This window comes from Zosterops lateralis, assembly GCF_965231275.1.
Source record: "Zosterops lateralis genome assembly, chromosome: W".
NCBI lineage: Eukaryota > Metazoa > Chordata > Aves > Passeriformes > Zosteropidae > Zosterops > Zosterops lateralis.
The window spans coordinates 20,156,583-20,177,828 of NC_139801.1; the positions used below are offsets into that span (position 1 = coordinate 20,156,583).

At 42.1% G+C, this 21,246-nt stretch overlaps 1 protein-coding gene across 8 annotated transcripts in view; it reads left to right on the forward strand.

Moving 5' to 3' along the window:
• Window positions 1-21,246, forward strand: part of LOC310922121 (protein diaphanous homolog 2-like) — a gene marked incomplete at its 5' end in the record, with an annotated part of 248,534 nt that overhangs the window by 210,652 nt on the left and 16,636 nt on the right. For 5 of the 8 annotated variants that reach the window (XM_083882507.1, XM_083882514.1, XM_083882511.1 and 2 more), the window contains one exon: window positions 19,376-19,484. The exons of 2 other annotated variants lie outside the window; for them this stretch is intronic. In XM_083882507.1, coding sequence (XP_083738633.1) covers window positions 19,376-19,455 — 80 coding nt within the window. In that variant the 3' untranslated portion in view covers window positions 19,456-19,484. Of the gene's footprint in view, window positions 1-19,375; window positions 19,486-21,246 lie in introns of those variants that run through there. One more of the 8 variants, XM_083882516.1, reaches the window with a different exon arrangement.

The following is a 21,246-nucleotide window of genomic DNA, read 5'->3' on the forward strand; positions in this document are numbered from 1 at the left end:
AAGAAGGAAAGGCATCTTAATTTGTGGCTAAACTACAAGGATTAGACCCAGCATATCCAGTGCTGAGTGGTTTGCTTAAATGCTGACTCTGTATTTGACCTGGGATTTTTTAAAGATGCTTAGTGAGATTTTCAGCACCACTGAGATGTACAGGAAATAATTCTGCCAGACATCTATCACTGGGAGAGAGGGAGGGGGAGTGAAAAACCTTGGTGCTCTTTTCCATTCTCATGTGCCATGGTGGAAATAGGGGTGGAAATAACATTGCTACTTCTTGTCAAGGCTTGGCTTTGGGAATTTTTGGGTGATGCAGAGATCATGCTGCTTTGCTGGGATAATTTAGACAAGATTTGAGCTTTTGGAAGGATTCCTGCTTGTTCAGAACAGCCTTCTCTGCCCCACTCAAAATTGGTTCCTCCCTTCCATCCAGTACCACACTCAGTCAGTTTCTCCATTCATCTCTTCCATAAATTCCCCTTTCTTACCTGCAGTGGCTGGATTGTTGGAAAACAGCTTGGGGAAAATCAGATTGTACCTGTGGATTTAACTGCTCTGTAAGTTAGCTGCTAAGTTAGCTGATGTTTTATTTACAAAAATAAGAGTGCTCTGTATTCCTTACAGGTTTCCAAATGTATTATTGAGACTTGGTGGGGTGTAAATTATTATTCTCAGTGCCAAATTGGTGTGAAGACCCTCCCTTTTTAATTTTTTTCTTTTTAGAAACCTGAGGGATTGTTGGTGACACAATTTAATATGCAAAACAGTCTTCTCTCTGTCAGGAATCTCACCAGATAGCTCTTGGCAAACTGCAGTTAGAATAAACCTTTTAAATATCCTCACTCACACAAAAATCATGAGCCCCTCATGGTTACTGTTGCCTTGCTTTGTTTTTGCAAGGATTCTGAAACTTTATATCACATTTCCTTATTACTCCCTAAAGAGGTGGACACTCACCAGCAGATTGAAGCTTTTGTACTTCATCTCGTGAAGCAGAAATAAATCACTGGAAGTAAAATTATTTGAAAAAATAATTTGACTACAAGCAAACTGAGAAGAAAGTGAGAAAAAAAGTAACTCAGAAGTGTACAAAGTCAAAATAATCTGTAATTGTACATAGATATTTCATAATAAAATATTGCAGTGTGCTGTTAATGCCTTATTAAAGTTGAGAGATCTGGTGGTGGCAAATGAGAATGGAACATCCAAGAAAAAGTGAAAATTATGTCAGTGCTTTAAAATCTTCTGAAGGAGGAAGAATTAATATCTTGTGTAATAATGTATTTTAAGAAAATCTAGAATGTGCTGGAGCCATACTGCTCTATATAATTACCCTAAATCTGACTTCTGTGTTTGAAAAATGCTTTGGGAAAAGTGCTGAAAATGGTTCAATATTACATTTCATTGCTTTATAAAGGAAAAAAGGTTTGGTTCTTCATATAGTCAGTTTATCAGAACTTCAATTAATACTAATTTTATTAGGTTTTGAAAACATTTTTAGAACTTTATCTTTCTACTCAGATTTCTGATGGAAAAGATTTTTGAAATGTTTCGAGAGTGAGTTTAAAATGCTAAAATTTACTAGATTTATTAGTGTCTTGTGTTGTCTTTAAACTGCAAAACCATAAATGTTTTCAGCTGCTAATCAATGTTCAAAGACTCATATATGACCAGTAGAGTGATAACCATTTTGACTGAGTTATTGCAAAGCTTATGAATTTCCAGACATTATACAAGTAATCATTACCTATGTCAAAGAAAAATCTGAAATCCTAGATATCAACTATTTATCGTTTTTCCAGTGAAATTTTGCCTGTCAAAAGGCATAAGTTGGTGCTCCTCTGAAATATACATTTATGTGCACGTATATAAACTTATTTTAAATTATGCAGAGAAATTTTTTTTAACTTTTGGGAGGTCCATTCTGTGCCCAGGTTTGTTCATGTGGGTGAGAATGCAGCAGAAAAGGGATGATCTTTTTAAAGAGGAGAGGTTCATAGACCTTCCAGCCTGATGCAGGTTTTTTAAAGGCACCCTTCTGTACTTTTCCTGTTCAAACTCTTGAATCATTCCCTATTTTAAGGATCTGCTATGCGCTGAAAGTGTTGTGACATTTTCTAATCCTTCCTGCTGGACTTGGCAGATATTGAGGCTCTCTCATGCTGGGCTGGACTTGAAGTGCATAAAGCTTGGTTTTGAATTAGAACTCAAAACAAACCAAATAAATCAAACTGCAGTTAGCACCTTGACTCTTTTGTACTGGCATTCCAAGAGTATTTAACTGTGTTCTTGTAAAAAAAAAAACAATTAAAAGGCATCTGAAAATACTTTGCATACTTTAGAGTATTTATCTTCCTTGGATTTTTCCCTTCTGGACTGAGGTATCATTTTCAGCCCTCTGCAAGCATGCTGCTTTATGAAATAGTTATTTGCCTTAGATTTGAGTCAGTACAACTCTTGGAATATAAGTGGCCAGATTTGCAGTTTATGGGGAAAAAAAATATCTCTGTAACAAACTTTGTAGTTGTAGTAAACCTTTTCAAAATATTTCATCTACAGTTTGCTTTGCTGCTGAGTAGGAAATTCTAAAATCACAGATGTGAATTTCATAGAATTAAAACAACCCCATATCATTACGATTCAGGACGGCTCATGTAACAACACGTAGAACTCCGATTTCTTCAGAGGGCTTATAGCAAAGTTTATTGAAAGACTGATTCTTTTATACAGTGTTTCGGTGCAATGAATAGGATTGGTCCTTTAGGGCACCACCTTTTTGTAAACATTTCTACCAGTAAACAAGTTAAAAAAACACCAGGTGTCAGGAGGATGGTATCTACAAGATTGTTTTGGGTTCCTCCTTATGATTTCCCAGGCCAGACAGAGAGAGTTTTGTCCTTGGTTTTCCCACAGGCTTCAAGGCACTACCTGGAGCCTAAGAATCCATGTTCTGACCACTCCACATCTCACCCCTTTGTTTTTAAGGCAGAAGGCAGCGTTTGTAATCTCCTGCAGAGCCCTTCGCAGGAAGGAGAACACAGCACAAGAGGTCCCTTTAGTAACTTAACAGTTACTAGGTAGAACCTCAGTCGGACACTGACTTAGAATGGTCAGGGAGATTCTCTGGTACATGCTATTGAATTCTTCACAATCACATCCATGCACCAGCACCAAGTCTTGCTGTTCATCCTTGCAAGGAGTCAGTTACTAATTCTAATACAGTAAACAAAACATCGTCAGTCTGCTCAAAAATGGCAGTCTAACTTGTCAACACTCACTACTCTAAAAACAAGAAGGATAGAATACTCATTTTCTACTTATAGAAAATCATCTGAATGATGATCGGCATCCTGATCATCACTCGAATGTTGCTTGTTGGCCACATTTGGGTTTTGATGTCATGAGTCAGGATGAGTGCACCTTGCAGGTATTCACCATACTCCAGTGTCTGTGGAAATGGAGGCATACCAGAAACCCCAAGCAATAAGCTCACATGGGCCCTCACACTTCTAGTGGTTAGATCCCATACCCAGACTTTCACTCGAGGCAGGTGCATCTCAATTGATGACTGCAATGAAAAGGAAGTAATTTTGTTTTGACAGAACACGCCTTAGGATGCCATGAGCGTGTTCAACAATGGCTTGATCAGTTAAATTACACATGCACATATTTGAGTCGGCCAAATTCAGCAATATGAATGACGTCTGTTTGCCAAAGCTGCAAGGCTTTCAGGCCTCTGGGGTTTACCCCCGCTGGTAAAGGTGCAGCAAGGCCATGACAACACAAGAACTGACAATGTCATGAGCCTCCGTTGGTGTTGACTGAAACTGCATCTGCAGAGTATGTGCACTTTGATGGAAAATCATGCAATACTTTAACTTGCACAATTTTGTCAGGCTGAAGTGCTACTCATGTAGGATTAGCTAACCTGTCAGCCCTGCGATTACCTTCCATTATGAAATGTGGTAAATTGGAATGACTCCAAATGTGCATGAACAATCCAAACATTTGGTTATGTCTGCTACGTAAGCAGATTCAATGACCAAATTCAGGGGCATTTGAAGAAATTGTTGGAATGCCATGGCCACATCCCTCAATTCAATCATTTTGTGGGCCAAGCCTGATTTGAGACTTTCTAGCATTTGCCAGTCAGATTCATCCTTTCATGTAACAATGGCTTTCCCTGTTTTTCTGAACCGTCAGTAAAAGACAGTGGTCCTTGCACCAGCACCCGTAATGACAAATTGATTGATTTTATCAATTTCAATAATTTATGACTGGGCAGGTGATAAACAATCTGCCCTGAAAATCTGTAGCAAAGGAGCACTGTTCGCTGTTAACAAAGCTCCATTAAGTCTTCCTGCTATGTTGGAAGAACAATTTTTACAGGATCTGATGCCATTAATTGTAAACACCATTAACAGCATTTAATTATCAAATGAGCAATTAATTCAAACAACATGGGTGCTGGGGGAGGGGGTTTGGTTTTTTTTGCTTTTTTTTTTCTTTTTTGATACAAAAGCATGTGAAAATGTGTGTTAGGGCTGAAATGACAGCCCATGGCCATGCTAGCAGCTGACAAGATGAACTACTTCCCAAAGGAGCTGAAAGTCTCCTCTGATAAAGGCTGTAAGACTGTACAGGCCCAATCTTGTATTTCTACTTTGAATCTCCAAAGCACTTTCAGAGCTTTTGGAAATCTGTGTATTTGCCCTTACACTTTTTTACTGTTACAGGAAGTATGGTGAAAATACCAGTGAGCTGTATGGGCTTTGTAGCTTGTATATTTTTGATGGGGCACAGACCCATTGCAGGATGTGTAGGATCGGACCATTGTTCACCCAATTGGCCAATGGTACCTGTAGGATGCAAACCTGAATTAGTGATGAAAACAGCAATATCAATGGAGAGATTTGCTTGATGGACCTGATTCCTGAAGATCTACATGATCCCAATTACCACAAAGTAAAACCACAGCATTTGGTAACTGCAAGGCACACCAAAGGCACATGAGATATTACATGAGGTACAATTACACCCTTTTAGTAAAATTAAGATAAATAATTTTACTTTAAAGTCCAAATAATTGAAACTCAGGGAAAAGTCCATCAGCACCAGAATGTCGATCTTTGGCATCACTGGATGTCTTCTTCAATTCTGAAAACAGGAAATAGCTTGAAGAGAGTTCCTGGAAACACAGTACCATGATGCTGACACAGGGCTTTTGTTGTCACATTGTCTGTATAATTTTCCAGACACATGATTGTCTCTTTTGCAGTCACTCTTCTGTTGTTGTTCTGGCCACAAAGGCTATGCAATGTGTCCCTTTTCACTCCTCGAAGGTGATGGGTGTCTGATGTGACTGCTTGAACTTGCTGATGATAAAACACAGGCATATCTTCTCCTTAGATAATTCATTTTCCAAATTTCTAATATAAGTGTTACATTATTCAAATTTATGTATTGTCTATAAATTCCACAAACCAGGAAACTGCAAACAGCTGAACAGTTTAAATGAATGAGGAATTTGGTAGATCATGTCCAGATCATGAACTCCAAGCTCGTTCTAGAAAAACAGATTCAGCTGTCACACTTATAAATCAAATCCTCCAGTCAAATAACTCATATGTAATTTTGCTGCAGAAACATCTGGTTATCACCAAATTTTCCCATCCAAGAAGAGCTTAAGGCTTGGCCAGAGCCCCAGCTCTCATTGTGAGAGAAAAAAGGTTCCTAAGAATCTTGGGGTAATATTAATCGAACCCTCTAATGGCTGGTTCCCTCTGTAATTCTGTCAGAGTGAGGATGCTTTAGATTCAGCGCAGTATTGAAATGGTTCTATGACCAGAACTGGAACTGCATCCCAATCCTTCAGAGCAGAGGAAGCGTTCTACAAAGCTCAGATAACATTTCTTGGAAATCTGAAAAATACTTAAAAAACATGAAACACACAAGATCAAACCAACAAGCCAGTGCCAAACTAGCATTGACAGGTAGAAAACAAGGGAAAGATCCTTGAATGACATGTGTGTTGTATACTAGTATACATAAAGAGATAGCAAAATATATGGGGAAAAGTCGGCTATAAAACAGCAACTTATCAACAATACTTATTGTTATCATCTGTAAAGTCAAATTATGTAATCAATATATCAGTCGTAAGTATCTTAGAAGCTGAGACGAACACTTGCCTGAAAGTCATGTATTTATGACCTTAAAATGAAACTCGGGAAAGCAGTGAAAAAACTTATAACCAATAACAACTATAATATAGAATTATTACTAGTTCATCTATTGTTATGTGTGAGAGGTGTAAGCTTCACATCCTTACTTTTACAAACAGGCATTTAAAACTTCAACTCTGTTGCCTAGAGATGCCCTAAGAAGAAAAAGAGGAGGGGAGTGGGCGGGAGGACTAGGGAACCTCGAGCCGCCGTCCCCCTGAAAAGTTCCCTCGCTGCTCCCCTGGGGGGCAGCGGGGGCTCTTCCGAGTTGACATGCCCAACATGCCCAGCTCGCTCCTTCTGCTCTCCGCTGGCACTGCAGCAGCAGGACCCCGGGCCCCGCCCGCATTGCCCACATCTCCGCGCCGGGGAAGGGGTTGGGGGGGCTTGGACTAAGAAACTCGAGCCTTCCCTCGACCCCTCCCCCGCAGGTGCCTGCCCACAGCTTCTGTCTCTCAAGCAGAGCTGGGCGGCCTCCGCCCCTTGCTGCTTCCAAGAGAGGGCGGGGGCCATGCCAAGTCCGCATGCCCGACCGGGGCCGCCCTGCTGGCCGTGAACACCGCGCGTGGGTGGAGAAGCCTCTGCCTGTGGCTCACAGCACCGCGCGAGGCGGCGGGGGAAGGCAGCAGAGCCGTGGCCTTGCCCACGCCCCTGGTGCCCGTGCAACCACGGGGGGGGGGGGGGAATGGCAGGGGGAACTAGGAACAGAAGAGTCCGATCACCATCCCGCAGTCGCCGCGCGGAGAAAGAAGGGGACTGGGCACGGAGAAAGAGAAAAAAAGAGCGGAGGAAAGCCCAGCCGCCATTGATGTTATGAATAACGGGCAGGACACAATGTTTCCTCCTTTTAATGCCTTTATTAAAAAAGGGGTCTGGAGGGATGGTCTGAGCCGTCACTGCTCTCCCTGGTCCACCGTCGAGGAGGAGGGGCAATCGGCTTTGCAGCCTTTGCTACTGCAGAGCTAGGAGTTCGCCCTCACGGGTGTCCTCTAGAACTCAGGCTAGCCGGTCCAGGGGTGTGTGTCGTCGTCGTCGTCGTCTTCCCCCCCCAGGCACCCTCCAAGTTACAGCGAGATGCAGGAAACCGTCTGCCAACACCTTAGGGCATAGCCAGTTCAATGCTGTCTTTTGTGGGTCAGGATCTTGCATCGGTTTGTCTCGGCTGGGGACTTTCGGTGCCAATTAGGTCCTGGCTCACAGCGAGGCTTCATGGGGGTCCCAGTGATTTCCATGGGGGTGGTGACAGCAGCAGATGCCAGCAGGAAGTAGGAAGAGAAGCAGACAGGGGGCATGAGGCCGGAGGAGCGGGGGCGGGGGGGGGGGGGGGGGGGAGGGAGCAGTGGAGGCTGACTCAAGGGGAGGTAAGGGATCTTAGGGGTTTTGGAAAAGGGGCATACAATTTAAGAGGTGAAAAACTGGGGCCTGGGGTACAAACCAATCGGAATATTGATACATCTGTCATACAACAACCAAGAGGACACAATTATTAGTTCTTAACACTTTAAACTTTTAACATAGGAGTCATTTTAATTTTATTCACTTCAATTGGTGTGGGCCCCACGGCGCCGCGGAGCTAGCACGGAGAATAGTCCCAGCCGCCGCCGCTGTCGCCGTGGAGGGGGGGGGGGCGGGGGGCAGGCTATACACAGCCTCTTTGGGCTGAAAGATCATCTTCTCCTGCCCCCCCTCCAAGGTTTGCATGCCCTGCTGCCACTGCCGTTTGAACACCGCGCCGAGGAGGGGGGGACGACCCAGGCTGCCTCTCTCAGGGCTGCATTTTCATCCCTCCCCGCCTCCAAAGTCCCGTGGAGGGAAGAAACAAAAAGAAAACATAGCAAACAAGGGAGAAACCTCTGTTACGAGATATATTGTCCAACTTCCTCTCAACTTCGGGCAACGTTGTTCCTTGCAAAGCTTCATCAAGTGAGGATGGGCTGGCCCGTACTGCCTGCTCGGTCTCCTGAGGGGGGACTGAAGCACACCAGAGCTATTCAGGGTCCTGTTGATTTATTAAAAAACTATGGACATTGATCTAATACCAATATCCAACTATGACGGACAAAGACTCTCTAACAGTTTAAAGTTAGAAAGTGTATGTTTATTACGACGCCGGGCAGCGTGCGGGATAGCTCCCAGAAACACACGCAATTTACAGATGATCACAGGGTCTTTTATCTACAGGAGTATTGAATATACAAACTACAAATGCATATTCATAGCTCTGATACCTCCCATTCCCCGCTTTGTATGGTAATTAGCCCAAAAAGCCATCAAGCATGCGTAGTTTGTTCTTTGAAATGGGTCGGTGGTCTTTTTCATGGGTTGGGGTCCCAAAAGGATGAAGTAAGATTGTCTTCCTCAGCTCTGACTTTTTAACCTTTAGTGTTCATGACAGCTAAATCCTGTTTTTCCCAGGACTGTTTGATTTATGATTGTATTGTGTTCATAGGGTCTATTGATTATTCAGGATGCAGAAGCCTAGTTTGACAGCTTCTCTGATTTATCAGTTCCTTTCAAGAATTATCAGTTCCTTCAGTCTGGCTTCTGTTAGCAAAAGGGAAGTCCTAGCTACATTATCTCAGCACTATCTATTTTGACTACAGTCTTCAATGCCTCATTTTCCCCACTTCTCTTTTTTAAAGTGAGTAAATTCTTTTACTCAAAAGAGTCTTTCTCATCAATCCAATCTGTACAGCTAGTGTCCCTTAAGACCAAGCCATACACTTTTGATAATGAGGTTAAGGCTGCTATTCGTCGTAGCATCCTCCAATTCCAAACAAGCATCACAACAGATAAAACTAAACTTATACTAACCAAAATAAGCAACACAACTATAGGGTGGACTAAGGCATGTATAGTTAAAACAAAGGCTGTCACTGTACTAGTCACAGGGTTATAGGTGACTCCCAACCCTGTTCTTAGCACCCCAGTGAGAGATCTCTAGATGGCACCTGGGGATCACAGCCTTTCTATTACAGGTATTTGAGTCATACTCTTTTATTGCACACCCCTCTATTTTGAGTCTAAATGGAGGACATTTCTTTCCCATAACCCTTAGCATCTTATTTAAAGCCTTACGAGAGTAAGCATCATAAGCTTTTCTTTGGCACCTGTTTATCTCAGTCACATTGTACCTACGCAGTATTGCGTTGACCCTTGTTATGGTTAAGCTCATTACAGCAATAATTACAACTTTCCACATAGTGTCTATAATAACTATTAGTCCATCTATTTGTGGTTCCGAGTGAGTTTCAGTTTTAGTTCATCGTCGCCTGGTGTGATCTTCCAGATTCCTTCTGGAGCTTTCTTCACTCGGGAGTGATGGATCCAGGCCTTCTGTTCTTTGATCCTGATTGTAGTGAAAGAAGTAGGAAGCATCTGGAATGCTCCTTCTCACTGTGGTTCCAAGAACCTTTCTGCAAAAGACTTCTAATTTTTTGTTTTGAGCTCCAGCCACATATTTCTTAATTTCTCTAAGTTGTCTATTTAGGGTCACCATATACTTGTGGCCCTCTATCTGGGGATATGGTGGCTGGAACTCTACCCCCGGTATTATTTTTGCAACCGTGCTTTGGTTACTTCTCAGGCTTTAGCCGTTCTAGTAGGCAAGGCTTCTGGCCATCCTGAAAAGGTATCAGTTAACACCAATAGATAACGATATCCTCCCTTCCTGGGCAGCTCTGTGTTATTGTTGCCCAGGTCCACAGCCTTTCCCAATTTGTCCCATTTTAGGCTTTGGTGTATTTTTGGAATTAGTTTGGAGGCAAAGACTACACTGACGGGTTACCTGTATCACTGTACCTTGTAACTTTCTGGCCACAATTCTTTCTTTCAAATAACTATACAAGATGTCTATTCCCCAGTGTGTTTTCCCATGTTCTCTTTGCACTAATGACCATAACAAATAGGAGGGTGCTACAAGCTTCTCTTTCTCTGTCATGGCCCACCCTTCCTGATTATAATTTGCTTTTTCTACTTTAATAAGTTTCTTACCCTTTATATTATATACTGGCTTACCTTTAATTGAAATTTTTTTCATCTGGGATAAGTGCTGCCTCAATTGTCTCATCAGGCACCTCACCTTTAGCTGCGTCTTTTGCCTCTCTGTCCGCCAGCATATTCTTCCAATTAGAGCTCACTTTTTGATGCAATCTGTGCCATTCTCTCAAGTAGCTGCACAGCATCTAGCAGCTTTAGGATTTTTTTCCCAAATGGCTCCCTGTCCAAGGACTACCTCAAAGGCATACCTTGAGTAGATGTCCAGCCTTCTGTGCAGAGGTGTTGGTGGGCAATGGTCCAGACTCTATTACCTCTCTGCTGATGGCAACTGCATAGCCAGCATGCCTCTTTTCTACTGACAATGTAGCTGCTTCTGTCAGTAAACCAGGTCTCAGCATTCTCAATCGGAGTGTCCTTCAGATCCAGGTGACTGGAGTAGGTGGTTTCGATGGTCTCCAGGCAGTCGTGGATCACTGGTTCTCCTATACTCCCGCTGAGGAAGGAAGCTGGGTTCACAATGTTAGTTACCACAATCTTAACATCGTCTTGTTCTGCCAGTATAGCTTGGTACATTAGGAATCTCTGTGGGGAGATCTAATGTCCTCCTTTTCTTCAAGGACTGCAGACATTGTATGGGACACTAGCACAGGCATCTTCTGGCCTAGAGTGAATTCTGAGGCACTCTGGCCATCCTTTAGGAGCCGTGTACTCACGTCTGGAAGTCCCAGGGCTGGAGCTGACATGACGGCCTTCTTTAGCTGGTCAAAGGCCTGAATAGCTTTCTTAACCCAGGTAAATGACTGTTTGCCTCATCAGCTGGGCTTTCTTCTGGGATCTGCAAGCCCAAAAAGTTTAGGAGGCTTACCGTCCGGTCCGCTCATGTTCCCTGGATCTGGGTAGCTATTAGGAGGTCTTCTGCATACTGGAGCAACTGTTTGCAAGCTGCTCCCCAAATATCTTCTATCCAGTTTGAGGTTCTCCTGTGCGAGGACCACCTCAAAGGACTCAAATGAAAAGATTTTCTGGCTGGCTTTATGGAGAGGGAGGCAAAAGAAAGCATCTGCACATCTAAAACAGTAAATGAGTTAACAAGATAAAAGGGTTAGCAACTACTGAATACAAGCCTTCAGTTATCTTGTTAACAGCTAAGTTCTGGCTTGTCAGGCTTCTTCACTGGCACGATAGGAGTGTTGAAATTAAACTGACACTCCTTCAGTAGTTCTATCTTTAAAAAGTTTTCTTTGCCCTGCCGGCATATCAGGAGCCTACACTCCAGGAAACACCTAATCTATTTTCCTTTTTTATTATTATTTTTTTTTCAATTTTTTTGTTATCTACATTAAACTTAACAGTTTTACATATTGTTGATTCTTTACCTCCAAAATAATTTTTCTATTTTTAAATATTACTTTTGCCTCCAGCTGCTCTAGCAGATTTCTGCCCAAAAGTGCGGATGGAGCATTAGGCATATAAAAATCGATAGATTCTCTATTGTTTCCCCAATTTAAACTTCAGTGGTTTGTAAATGTAAGCCTTTTTTAGGTTGGCCAGCCGCTTCTTTTGCTATTACATAGTTACTGGTTACAGGTGTTAGGGTTTTATTGCCCCGGTGTCTTATCAAGAATTTTATTTCTTTTTCTCTGTTATGGCATCAAGCAGCAATTGGAATCGGGTAAATGCTGCTTGATTACAAACTTCATTTTCTTAGCAACCCCTATTGGATCACTTCGATAGCCTTTAGCACCCTTTTACCAAATCTTTAAATCAATTGAGGAAAAGGGGACCTTAATCAGTTTTGTCAGAGGTCATTGCTTGTCGAAGCACCAGCTGTTGAAGAAAGAATTATTTTTTTTTTTAAGGAAAAATTCTTTTTACTTAAAAGAAAAACCCCATACAATTGCCTAGACACTTAATCCAAATTACCGGTTATTAATTTTTAGGGTTTCTGAAATTCCGTTTCTGGACAGGGGAACTGTTTGAACCAGCTTTTCAATTCTTGTTCCTTCTATTCTTAAAACAAAAAGTTAGCAATATGTATTCTTTAAAACAAGGCTCGAAGCACCAGCTGTTGAAGAAAGAATTTGTGTTTACATAAAAAAGGAAAAATTCTTTTTATTTAAAAGAAAAAACCGTGCGATTACCCAGACACTTAATTCAAATTACTGGTTATTAATTTTTAGGGTTTCTGAAATTCCATCCCTGGGCAGGGGAACTCTTTGAACCAGCTTTTCAATTCTTGTGCTTAAAACAAAAAGTTAACAATTGAAGAAAAATTGCAATCAACTTCTTATACACTGTCCCCTTCACCAAAACCTGTTTATGTGATAGCAATTTTTTAGGCTCACAAAACAATGGGTTCTGACGACTTTAAACTCACTTAGTTAAAGATTTTAACACAGCGTCTTCGATCAAAAACACTCCACAAATTTTCTGCTCTGAGGAAAAAGAGGGGGGTTTCTCGATCAGGCATTTTTGGCTCTTTTTACAATTAAAACTGCATTCCACAAACAAACAACAGTTAAAACAAACACATCAGGCTTTTTCAGAATTTCAAAGATACAGCCGGAGGCTAGGAGGCTACAAATCCCGACTCCCTGCCGGTTACCGGGACAACCCAGATTCCTGCCTGATCACTGTGATATCTCAGGAGAATGCTTGCAAAAAGCACAAAAAAAACACCCAAAACTTTTTTTTTACACTTGCTTGTTTTTCTAATAAACAATAAACAGTTTATCCACCCACAGATGTTTTTCTATTGAAAAACACACTGATTAAAATCACACTATCAGTTATGCAGTCAGGACTCACAGCACTCTCCGTGACACCCTCCAGTCACGGCCCAAGCACATCCTCACCTCGAATTCCTCTGCTTTTCAACAGAGATATCCTTCCGCGGATCGGCGGGGGTTTTAAAATCTCTTACAACTTTAAATTTGTAACACTTACAAGGGTTAGTAACACACTTTAAAAACAAAAACACTTACAACACAAACTTTCACAATTCACACACACACGGTATACAAATTAAGCACTCAATCACAAAGAAAACTCAAACAGACACGAATACACACACACATCCAGCGTTCGCAACCGCAATTCAAAACGGGACCCTGTTCAACTCAGAAATTACTAAAGTGCACCTTTAAACTACAAGCCAAATTGGAGCCATTTTGCTCCTATAACCAATACAGCATCTCTATGCTGCCGCTGCTTTCCCCCCTGGAATGCAGCCAACAGTGACCAGCGTTACCTGGACAAACCAAAGATGGAGCCACTACGCTCCCGATATCAATAGCTCTGTGCTGCCACTGCTTTCCCCCCTGGAATGCAGCCAACAGTGACCAGCTTTACCTGGACAAACCAAAGATGGAGCCACTATGCCCCCAATACCAGCAGCTCTGTGCTGCCGCTGCTTTCCCCCCTGGAATGCAGCCAAGTGACCAGCTTTACCTGGAACACAACAACTGTTACAACACTCCTCGGAGATTCCAAAACCCAGGCCTCTGCTTTGCATAAGACGTCTCTTATGACTTATAAGCCGCCTCTATTCAAAGGTACCTGCATTCAATACATTTTTCTTTAAACATACCTTTTGTCCGTAGTTCCAGGAGGTTCAGGTCTTTCCCCGGGTGGACGGTAAGGTCTGAGGAGCCGTCACCCCGAAAACTTCGGGCAGGCGTCTGGAGGGATCCTAGACCCCACCGGCCCCACGGCCAGAAAGAACAGTTCTCCTGGCTGGCTCGCCAAAATGATTTATTAAAAAACTATGGACATTGATCTAATACCAATATCCAACTATGACAAACAAAGACTCTCTAACAGTTTAAAGTTAGAAAGTGTATGTTTATTATGACGCCGGGCAGTGTGCGGGATAGCTCCCAGAAACACACGCGCAATTTACAGATGATCACAGGGTCTTTTATGTACAGGAGTATTGAATACACAAACTACAAATGCATATTCATAGCTCTGATACCTCCCATTCCCCGCTTCGTATGGTAATTAGCCCAAAAAGCCATCAAGCATGCGTAGTTTGTTCTTTGAAATGGGTCGGTGGTCTTTTTCATGGGTTGGGGTCCCAAAATGATGAAGTAAGATTGTCTTCCTCAGCTCTGACTTTTTAACCTTTAGTGTTCGTGACAGCTAAATCCTGTTTTTCCCAGGACTGATTGATTTATGATTGTATTGTGTTCATAGGGTCTATTGATTATTCAGGATGCAGAAGCCTAGTTTGACAGCTCTCATGATTTATCAGTTCCTTATCAGTTCCTTCAGTCTGGCTTCTGTTAGCAAAAGGGAAGTCCTAGCTACATTATCTCAGCACTATCTATTTTGACTACAGTCTTCAATGCCTCACCATGTCTTTAGGGGTCCAGGCGAGCTGAAAGCGCCATGGGGGGGGAGGGCAGCAACGGCGGACGCTGCGGGTGGTGATGAGTCCGGGCGGCCGCACCATGAGCACCGTCCCCGCTGTCAGGGAGTGCAGCGTTGCAGGCGCTTGCACTGACCGGCAGATAGAAACGGAGGAGCCAGGGGAGGTGAAGAGAGCCGTTGGCAGCGGAGGATTCCAGCTGCCGGTCGATCGGTGAAAGAAAGCCTTCACAGAAGGCACAATCTGTCCTCTCCAGAGGGCAGGTTCCTCAGTTTGGGAACCCTTCCTGATGGCCCGCGGAAATGCTTCTAGCAGTGCACAGTGGTCTGTCCCAGGATCCAGACTGTAGCTTTGTCAGGTACCATCCTAGACCCGCTCTTAGCAAGGTCCTGTTATATACGAAATAGACAGATTAATAATCAAAAATAAATTTTATTTCGCTACAAAAAGAGATCGCAGAAAGCCACAATAAAAAGTACAACACCGACCCCGGGATCAGTATTGGGTGAACCTGCTTTCGGCCTCTATCGCACCGAACCTTCCCCGTTCACAAATCCGGCTGCTGAGGGGCCGGTTTATGTACAGTTTATTTCCCCTAAGGCAGGGTTCTTTGTCCACTGTTGCCCAGTTCGCATATTCATGTGTCTTCTTTTGGGACTTTTCTGCTCTGAGACTGCTTTCCGGGCAGGGACAAGAGCTTGATTAGATTTCCGAGAAGTCGGCATTGGGATGCACACTCATGATGACTCTGATTGTCTTACCCCAGATGCATATCGGGTATCAGTCACCCAGGTGCGCCTGACCCAGCCCTGGTAACGATCCATCTCCGACTGCAGCAGCTCTTTTCTGTTGCAAATTTGTATTTCTTCCTCGGAGCCGCCTGTACTTCACAGTTGCAAATCAGCTTTCCCTGGTCACAGCTTGCAAACTTCCAACTTTAGATTCTTTAATTTCCAAGCACGAATTACTTTATACATACATCACATATAATAGTCCTCTTCCCGGTGGACAAAAAGACCAGCCCAGGGGCTATACTCCTTACCTCTCAGGGGAGGAGGAGAGAGACTCCTATCCTTAAGCTCTTGGCTGCAGCAAACGAACGCCAGGGTCACCGTATATTGTTACAACTCAGGATGGCTCATGTAACAACACGTAGAACTCTGATTTCTTCAGAGGGCTTATAGCAAAGTTTATTGAAAGACAGTGTTTCGGTACAATGAATAGGATTGGTCCTTTAGGGCACCACCTTTTTGTAAACATCTCTACCAGTAAACAAGTTAGAAAAACACCAGGTGTCAGGAGGATGGTATCTACAAGATTGTTTTGGGTTCCTCCTTATGATTTCCTAGGCCAGACTGGGAAAGTTCTGACCTTGGGTTTCCCACAGGCTTCAAGGCACTGCCTGGAGCCTAAGAATCCATGTTCTGACCACTGTCAGTTCCCACAACACCATATTTTAAAAAGTCCTCATCCTCACAAAAAAGTCTCTAGAGATGGCTTTCTGTATTCAAAGCCTAGCGAACTTACAAATCAAGTTGTTAAGCTCAAATACAAGCTCTCTTTTATTTACTATTTCAGCTTTTTTGCTATTTTCTATTGAAATATTAGGTTGGGAAGTTGGAGGAGTTTGCTGATCTCTTTTTGGGTTTTTTTTTTTCCATTAATGATAAACAGCTGATGAAGCCCTTTTAAGAGCATCAAAAATGTCTTTTGGGGGGTTTTTTTTGGTTTTTTTCTATAAGTTTATATAATTTGAGCATCCAGTACAAAAGAAGTACTAGGACAGCAGCAGGAATTATCATCAAAGTGCAGCAAAGTCTCAGCCCTGTTTTACAGAAAACTCTGTCTAAAACATCTATTTAAAGAGGCTACAAACAAAAAAAAGATAACAAGTCCTTGATCAAATGTTAATTCAACAAAATGGGCTTTTCTGGTGCACAATGGGCAAGCTGCTCTTGGTTTCCATTGATTTGGCTTTAAAAGCAAACAGAATCCCTTGGCTTTGGGCGCTGTGAGAAATCTCATGGAAGGGATGGATGATGGTTAATAGGCCGCCATGCCCAGTGAATCACAAATAGGTGTAATCTGTGAACACACTGACTTATTTCTGAAGATGAAACTAGTTCAAGCGTGAAAAAATATTCCCTTGGATGAAACAGAAGGAACTTGTAGTTAAAAGTGTTTATATACAGCAAAACATGATTCTAAAGGACATTACCAGCTTAGGGCAAAGAATAGCTGATGGATTAATGTGATTTCAGTGGCACTAAGGATGTATTTTCCTAATCATTTTATCCAGCAACAAAATTTGTGTAAGTTCCTACTCTCTCCCACCTCAGAGAGAAACTCCTGACTGTTTTCCTTCACCCAAATTCATAATTGCTTTGCCTGTATGGTAAAACCAGTTTTGGAGTGGTGCTGTAAAAGAGATCTCTAAATGGGAATGTAAGAAATGAAAAGCTAGACTTGCCAATGCATGAAGCAATATAACCAATTTATTAATTTGTTCGATAAAAGAGTGAGCAATTACAGCGCCGGGTGCACGGGGGTCACCACCCCAATCAACGCACAAATTCAACTCTCGAGCTGTGGTCTTCTTATACCATTCTTGGCACTTCACTTCCCAAAGTCTTTAGTTATTTTCTGCTTGCTTTTCTTCATAATCAGCAGTTGCGGTTTTCGAAGGTCTGTTGGGAAGGTGGTCTGAGATGGTCTTCTGATGTCTCTCCAGCCCCCCCCATTCTTCTTTTAAAATATCTTTTTCCACTAGCATTATTTTTGGTTATATAGTTTGCTTAAACAAGCATATATATTCTGTTAGTCAGCATACATTTTGCAAGCCTCCTTTCAGTCATTACACAACCCAAAGCTAGCAGGGCCCCAACACTTGTCTGCATGAGGCCCCTCTCTGAGTTACAAAACCTCAAAATCAGCATGTTTCAAAATATCTCTGTAAAGTCTCTCAGTTTATGTTAGTCCCAGTTCCCCTTTAAATGATTACAAATTCTTCTATACTTGTACAAAGGACAGTTTAAAACTTATACAGGGTAGTTAAGGCTGACATTAATTACTTGCGAACAATTACAATTTTGTTGTTAAAACAAACTGTTAGCTAAAAGCCTACTGTTATACAGTTGCCTTGTTAAATCCCACTTCCATGCCTTACTTAGCTGATTTAAAGCTCTTCTTTATAATAATCCCATGGTCTCTGTCCACATTGCCCACAGACACATATGCTGTTTGATTGACACGAATCACAACCTGATTTCCCACAGGAACAAAACCAGAAAGAAAAATACTGTTTATTTTGTGGCACAAAGCATTCTTTTCAAGTCTAAAGGCATCAAAGAGATGATGGGGGATCCTGAAGTCTCTTCCATGTGAGAGTGCAAAAGATCGCCCAGCAATCCTCATCCTGATTAGCCAGGCAGCCCTCTGTGACAGGAGGTGCTGAAGGCCAAGATTTGTCCCCAATCTGCTCATTTTTCTGCACTCTCAGTGACCTGTTCTGAGCCTGTTCTGCTCCCCCAGACACAGCCAAGCTCCCCATGCCTCATCCTTCAGTCTCACTTCAGCCTGGAAAAGCGTGAAGAACAACTTCAATCTCAATATCTTCATGAGTATCTCTGCGTGAGGTGTTGCTGCTGCTTCCCATGCAGCCCAAGTGAATGTGAATATATTTCTTCAATCTTTACATTCCCACATGCTGTGGGAGCTGAAGGAGGGGCTTGGTTCAGTCCCACTGCATCTGCAGAGAAAACAACAAAGTGAATGTTTGACTTTGCGGTTGTTCAGGATTTGGAGCAGCACATAAAATAACCCTCCTCAGATATTTATCAACAAGTGTTGATAAATATTTTGAGCTATTTAGGGACACCTTGCTGCCTTCTCCCAGCATGAACTGCTTCTATACTTTTATTATTTATTATGAACATAAAAGGTCAAATTCTGCTTTCTGTGAGCACAGGGTTCTCACACTGAATCATAATGGAGTAGTCCGTGCTCAGCCAAGAAAGAAATTAGACTCCTAAGTTCTCAAAAGTTAATATATTTTACCTCAGAGCCTGCCATGTATAGTCTAAATTACTTTCTTGTATTAATTATTTTAATAAGCAACAGTTTCATATTCACATAACCTGCACATGCAAATAATATAGATTAAAAGTCACTTTCAGGATTGAGTTATTCTCAGCTGGGAGGTGCAGAGAGGTAACAGGTGGTGGGAGATCATCCTGCCAGGCTGGAACAGGAGCTTTTCTTTCATGTTCTGTGGTAAAATTGCAGATGGGCACAGAAAACCATGGCCTGTGCCAACCAGTCATACAGGAGTGATGTAGTTTTAAGTTTTCTCATAGCATATTCAATTTCACTTAAATATTGCAAAATGCTGAATTGTAAATGTTAACCTAGCCATGAATAAAAAATGCTGATATTTTATTTAATTAAAAAATATGGATATTCTGCCTTTATTATGTTATTTAAAATATTTCATTTTACATGTAGACTACAAATTATTGCAGAGTGGGTTATATATTTATTTATTTATATATAGAGAGAATTTTTTTCTGATGCATAAAAAGTACAGAAGACTGACTTTTGCAGGCTACAAGGAATATTGCCATTGTCTGGGTATGGAGAAAAATCAGTTTACATGAAACAGTTGGAAATACCTGCTTTTCAGGAGCGTTACCCAACTCCTGTTTTGAAAGAATTTCCTTTGGAGCAAAGAGAGCTTTCCCTTTTCTCACTGTCTTTGAGCTCATTGCTTTCATGTTGTGTGCAGGGGCCAAAGCAGCTGTGCAGGGAGATGTGGCTGCAGTGTTGGAGCTGCTGACAGAGGAAGCTGCCTTGCAGGTGGGGTGATCCCAGCCAGGTAAACCTGCCCATGAAGCCTTGGAGTTGTTCCCTAGAACAGGCTGGACAAGGTTAAGAGAATAAAGTCCATATTTATTAAAGGCTTTCGGTAGGCACACCTTGAGTAGTCAGAAGCCTTCCAGAAGCTACACCCAAAATGGACAATGGTCACGAGTTTTTCAGACAATTATAAGTTTGGTCCATTTACATATCAGGGGTTAATCTTCCAATTGCAGCTCCAGGTAATGAAGTCACATTCCCCCAGTCTGCTCCCCCCCAGCTCACTTTTGTTTATACTTTTGGGGCCTGGGGCTGTAGGGTGTCCTTGGATCTCAGGCCTGGAGGGATTGTTTTGTCTGACCAACATGTGAAGACAGTTAACTACACTTTATATGGTGTTATACACTAATGCAGTACAGGATTTGAAAATATAAAAGCTAAAATCCTAAGGCATCATCCTTATGCCACTCTTTAATAAAATATTGTTGGGAATGACTGGCAAGCTTCCCCTTTGACTTTCATCTATCAGCTTTTGCTTGTGACTTTGGGAAGGGATTGGTATTGACTTCCATCAGGCAGTTTGGGAGAGGAGGCGAGGAGCCTTCTCCCCTGCTTTTTGTGCCTTTTGTCAGGTCGAATCCTTCTGTCTGAAGTGCCAAGTGAAGGCTGACATCAGGCAGTGCCTCCAGCACAAGCTGGTGTTGCTCTCCCATGAGTTCCTTCTTCCCTAAAAGTCTCTGATTGGATGAGGAGATGATGGCAATGTGTGGCTGGACAGAAACAGGCTCAGTGCAGGCTCAGCAGCCCTTGCAGTTCATTAGTGAGAGTAGCGAGGGGCAGGGACTGCTCAGGTGTCAGCCTGATTCCTTTAAGGACAAATGCAGTGGGATGAGGGATGTGAACTTCAGGGCTCCCTGTACACTTCAAGTTCAGAACCTTACTGTCTATATTCCTTGTCCTGGTTTGTAACCTTATGGTCACTTTGCTTTCAAAGCAAGTACAGATTGTAGGAGTGGAAGTGTTAATAAGGGAGTTGGGAATAGGACATTTTTAATTATATTATTGATGAAGAATACAGTTTATTAGCACCAGACAGATCTGTTTAAAATGTGAATACACATTTTTTGCAGTGTCACACACTTTTCCTTAGCAGAGAAATAGTAGGGACAATCAAAACAGAGAAACACAGCTTTCACAGCAGCAAACCTGACCTCTCTGACATGAAGTATTTTTGAGTAGAGGCTCTACTTTTGCTTTTGGACAGCTACTAGAAGTGCGTGTGTAGTCATGAAAGAAGAATTACAATCTCTGTGTTTTGAGATTTGGATTCTTTCAGTACTAATGCAGACAGTTAATTTACTCTCTGAAACTTGTTTCGCCCTTCTGATTCATAAGCTAAATCTTTCCTCTATGCAGGAGAGGTTACAAATGAGAGGTTCAAGGGAAAAAATATCTGAATAAATGTATTTTTATTGCCAAGGATCTCTCTCTCCTTTTCTTTGTTACTGTTACTTAGTCCTGACCTTGCTGGATTTGACACATCATCTCATGTGTCTTATTCTTTTCTTTGAGCTGTTTTATGAAGTACTTTCATTTGTCTCATTGTCTCATTTGGCTTAAAACAAATCATACATTTATGTCCTAAATGTTTCACTAGCTGGAATAATTAAGTTGATCTGGTCTGCGAGCATTGGAAGGAAAAAAATAGGGTCATTGAAGCATTCAGGCTCTAATGGGAACCTGAGTTCATTCAGATATCAAATCTAATAATTGCTTTACACCTGTACACACACTCCCAGT